The sequence below is a fragment of the Sorghum bicolor genome, chromosome 4 (assembly GCF_000003195.3).
Source record: "Sorghum bicolor cultivar BTx623 chromosome 4, Sorghum_bicolor_NCBIv3, whole genome shotgun sequence".
Lineage (NCBI taxonomy): Eukaryota > Viridiplantae > Streptophyta > Magnoliopsida > Poales > Poaceae > Sorghum > Sorghum bicolor.
Window position 1 is genome coordinate 14,214,271 of NC_012873.2, and position 4,934 is coordinate 14,219,204.

General features: G+C 50.0%; 1 protein-coding gene across 1 annotated transcript; it reads right to left on the bottom strand.

The window, feature by feature from the left end:
• On the bottom strand, positions 2,433–3,562 carry LOC110434753. Its single transcript, XM_021459474.1, has 5 exons — positions 3,302–3,562; positions 3,157–3,222; positions 3,010–3,083; positions 2,489–2,935; positions 2,433–2,450 (listed from the first exon to the last, which is right to left on the bottom strand). The coding sequence occupies exons 1-5, from the start codon at positions 3,468–3,470 to the stop codon at positions 2,433–2,435; spliced, it is 774 nt and encodes a 257-aa protein (XP_021315149.1). The 5' UTR covers positions 3,471–3,562.

Sequence of the window (4,934 nt, forward strand, 5' to 3'; positions counted from 1 at the left end):
ATAAGGTCGAAGGTATCCTGCTACTCTAAGCAGACCCCCAAACAAAGTGTGAAATTAAAACGAAACTAGAATAACCCTCAGTCAGGTACAGCAAAACCAACTACCACAACAACCATCAATAACCCGACAATAAATTTTAACCTAACTAAGTACAATAAATAAATGCACGAAAACCTATAAAACCAGGCTCACCCTACCCCCACCCTCAATCAGGATCAGTATACAAAGACCCGAGCATCGAGTGCAAACCTAGCAGTCAAAAAGCAAAAATCCTAGGCCACCATGGAAGCAGGAGTTAGCCTCACAACACCAACAAAAGTTTGTATCGCACGAAGCTTCGTAATACTAGAACTCCGGCGTTGTGATGAACATCGACCACAAAGTCGTGTACAGCCACAACAGAAACAATGGAAATCAGACTCAGAGGTCTCTGAAGGGTATCGCATGAAGTCTCGTAACGTCCCTTCAGAACCTCCGACTCAGATAGCCGAAGGTTCTCCTCGACAACACTCCACGGGAGTCGAGCAAAGGAAAAAAATAGCACAATTCAGCGAAGGATCCTTCACGCCAAAAAAGTCGAAGGTTCTAAGGCCAAGAAGCGGCGATCCTCCGCGCAAGAAAAAATCAACAACACCTTCGCAACATCAACCATCAAGAACAAGCAAGCCACAGCAACACAAAGATCCTTAGGATCAACACCACCGTGACGTTGCAATATATAAATGCTGTAGCGCGAAGGTTGTAATAAAAAAGAGATCGAAGGTTGTAGCAAACTTAAAAACTTTATTATTGATGAAGAAATCATTACAAAAGAACGTTTACAAGGAAAGAATAAAATCATCCTTCGACCCATAAAAAGTCGAAGGTTATAGGTAGCTGAGACCATGTGGTAAAAATGTCTGATCTTTATTAACCATATACAATGTACATAACAGAAGCTTACAACAAAAAACGAGAAACATCCTCCGACCGTAAAACGTCGAAGGTTCTAAGACCCTCGCACAATTCTAACATACGAATCTGGAAAAAGCCTAAGATCATCGCAGTAATCACGAACAAGGAAATCAACTAAGTCATCAATACTACGCGTAGGATACTTATGGCGCCACCAGTCAACTAGATAACCCCTCGCATACAGATCTCCACGCTTGAACGTCACCGGGGTAACGTAACTTCCTTCGACAAAATTCGAAGGAAGATCTTCCAACGGAGCAGACCTCACAACCTGCGCACAAAATAACAACTTCAAAACCAAAACGTATTACGAAGGATAAAACCAAAACGTATTACGAAGCTTTCGAACCTCCGGATATCCATGGAGAAAAGGCTCAGCAAAATCCTCGGAAACCTCCGACACCCAGCGTACCCTATCCTTCTCACCAAAGATGCGAAGGATATGATATGGCGGCTGCATAAACACATCAAACCAAGTCATAAAAAAAAGAGGAGAAAAACACAAATAGCCTACGGCAAGGTAGAAACAAAACAAAAACCACCACCTAAGCCGGAGGCCATGAACCTCGGCGCGCAAGCGACTGGACAAATTCAGATCCTTCGCCATCAATATCATATCCAACAAACTCGAACATATCCACCAATCTCATGTTAGGGAAGGCAATTCGCCAGTACTCCCACAATTCGCCAGAAACATAAATCCCTTTGTAAAAAATTGAAAGGGGAGTAATGTAATGATCCTGCGCAGGTCCTCCGCCAGAGACCTGCGCAGGATCAAAGTGTAAAACAAAGGCTTATCTGAAAACAACTTGATATATTACATCCCCAACATTCTGTACAAAATAAGCAAAACCTCCGACCTTATTTACAAAAAAGCGTCACATGCTTGGACGCAAAAAAAAAAGACTAAGAAAAACCTAAAAACTAAAAAGCCTCACACCTGAGGCGGAGGAGGAGCAGAAGTCTCGGGCAGCTCTGAAACCTTGGCACCAGATCCCTCCGGAGCCTTGGCACCAGCATCACGAGCCTCCGCTTCAGTCTGGGTCGGAGGACGCGCCTCCCTCGGTGGACGCGAAGGACCGGCCTTGTCAACCTTAGCCTTCTTCTTCGCAATCTCCTACAAAATAACCATCTTAAGTAACATTACAAAGTAGCAAAACAAAATACAAAAAGAGAAAAAAAAACAAATCAACAATACCTCAGCGCGACGAGCCTCCGCCATCTTCTTCGCCTCAGCCCGCCCAAACCTAATCCAGAACGAACTGATAAAGTTCCGGACAGATTTGCGCAGGCCGGGGGTGCCCTCGCCAACGTCCTCCGCCGTGGCAAACTCCGCCTTATCAACCCCCTCGGCGTGGGAGCAACCTCCGCGCCGCAAGAGCCGAGCGAAGGAGCTAACCGCAGCCAAAGCCCCAAAATCAACAGCTCCTCCGACAAAGTCAGGGAGCATGCGGATATGGGACTTCAACCACGCGAGGCTAGCCCCAACGTCGCCGCTGGGCGGAGGAGCAGAGGTACTACCTCCGAACTGCGCCAGCGAGTGGGTGTAGAGCCCAACAACAGCCGCAGCCTCCACCTCCGCCTTCTGCAGACGGGACTGCAACGCAGCAGCAGACGTCCTCTCAGCATCCAACTCCTTGCGCAGCCGGTCAGCAACGTCTTCGGCCTTCTCAGCGCGCTGCACAGCCAGGTCCTTCGTCCGTTCATGCTGGGAAGCACTCTCGCGAAGGACAGCCGCAGCAGCTTCAGCCTCCTCCTTCTCCTTCTTAATAACCTCCGACGCAAGCTTAAACTCTTCATTCTCCTTCCTTAGCACCTCAACCGCCTGCCGAATAGAAGCAAATCCCTTAACTTCCTCCGACAGGCGAGTCTTCTCAGCCTCCAAAGTTTCATTTTCCTTTTTAAGAGCCTCAATTGCTTCATCACGGCAAATGACCTCTCGGGAGCAACGCTCCTCCAAGGCAGCAGCCATGTGATGACCCTGCCCAAGAACAACACACATGAAACCTCCGAATAAAAAACGACGAAGGAAAATACAACACTTCACAAACATACAAGGCTATGGTGCTCATATTGCACGCGGAGGAGCGTGTCAAAGTCCATGCCGCGGAGCTTCTGACGAAAACGATCTGTAAAACAAAAACAAGTAAGAAAAAACATCGTAAGAACCATAAAACCTTTGGCGGAGGTCAGACAACGAACCTCCGACCAAGGAATGAACCTCGCGCAATGCACCGGTCCAACCTGTGATCGAAGGATCAGAAGCACCTGCGCAAAACCACAACCAACCTTAGAATAAAATACCAAAAAACAAACCAATGGATAGAACAAAAAATAAGAAACTTACCGGGGCCAAGTACATCAGCAGGCGAAGGCCTGTTGGCCAACGCAGAAGGCGCAGGCTCACGCCGCGGAGGAACGGCAAGTCCTTCCTGCGCAACGCTGGCGCCTTTAGCCATCTCCTCCGCGGTAGCCAGCCCAGCAAAAACATCCGCTGAAAGATAAACAAAAAACATGAGACCAAGTCAATCAAAATTTGCAGAAAAACAAATAATCAACAAAAAATCATTACCCATGTACAACGAATTAATACCGTCACCAGCCGGACGAAGGGGAGCCTCCGCCCTCCTGATCCTCCGGACAGAGGCGGACTCCGCTTCGTCGCTGGACTCCACCTGAACCTCCTTAGGCGGGGAACCTCCTCCAGCAGATACCCCACGTGCAGGATTCGCCTGCCGTGCAGGACTCGCCTCCCGTGCAGGACTCCCCCTAGGGGCCTCCGCGTCGGAGGAATCCTCACCAAGAAGCGACGCAAAAGGCGCCCGCACAGACGAGGCCGCACGGGAAGCTTGAACCTCAGGACCTCCGCCAGCAGCGGCGATCTCCGCAGGAGTAGAAGCCACCGAGTTCGACTCGGCAGCAGAAGATCGCGCGGAGGAAGACTCCACAGGAGTCTCCAGCACAACACCCGCCTTGCGCTTCTTCGTAAGTTGCTTGACGGCGCCGCCCCCTTTCCTCTTCTTCGACTCCGCCAAAGCAACAGCCTTGGAAGAGTCCTTCTTCTTCTCCAATCCAAGCAACACATCCGGAGGAATAACATAATCCTCATACTCGATCCCCAATTCCTCAAAAACACGGTTGAAGCGGGGCATCGTCCCGAGCGCAGACCTCCGCTGAAGATATTCCTTCTCCGAGATCTTCCCGACGATCCTCCGAGCAGAAACCTCCACACGATCAAGGAAGGACTCCTTGGTCTCATCCTCTGGAATACCCGCGCCAAACCGGGGAAACGGTAACCCCTCCGAAGGACCAAACACAGGGACTTGCACCATCTCAATGGTGAACTCATCGGTCCTGCGGCCAAGGGGCCAGTAGTCAGCAGCGACCATCTCCTCAACCAAATCCCGGCCTCCGGAATATCGGCATGCCAGCGCAAATGCCTTATCACAGGCCAGTCGCTCCTCCGACATCTCCTGCGAAGGATCAACCTTCGAGAAAGGCTTCAGCTCCTTCATCAACGACGCGTAAGGATAAACCTTATCAACGCTGCCGTCATCTAAAGTCTTCGACGCAGCGGGGGTCTTCACATAGAACCAGGCTCTCATCCAATCCTTCTCCCACTTGCCCTTTTGGCAGTAGGAGATCTCGCACCTTGGCCCAGGCATTGTGCGGCGCGGCATGAACGCGCAGCTTCCAAACTGCGCAATACACTCAACACCTTCAGCATCCTTCACCTTCTTAGGTTGACGCTGAAGTTCAAAATACGAGCAGAAAGTATCAATGTGGGGCATGGCTCCGTAGGATTCACACGCCCAGGCAAATTTGCTAAGGGTTAGTATCCCATTGGGACTGAAATGCTGTAGCTCCACGTTGAACTCTCCATCACTTCGCGAAGACATATATGGAGCATCCGAGCCCGGGATCCTCTAGGTCACTGCAGCATGCAGCTGCCTGCTTCTGCTTTTTCTGAACCCCAACCC

What these genes read in the sequence shown, in the direction of transcription:
- LOC110434753 (XM_021459474.1), bottom strand. Translation starts at nt 3,470, where the DNA reads ATGTTTTTTGTTTATCTTTCAGCGGATGTTTTTGCTGGGCTGGCTACC. An exon ending in GGTTCATTCCTTGGTCGGAG is followed by an intron (nt 3,084 to 3,156) that starts GTTCGTTGTCTG and finishes TTTGTTTTACAG; the next exon opens with ATCGTTTTCGTCAGAAGCTC. An exon ending in AATATGAGCACCATAGCCTT is followed by an intron (nt 2,936 to 3,009) that starts GTATGTTTGTGA and finishes GTTCTTGGGCAG; the next exon opens with GGTCATCACATGGCTGCTGC.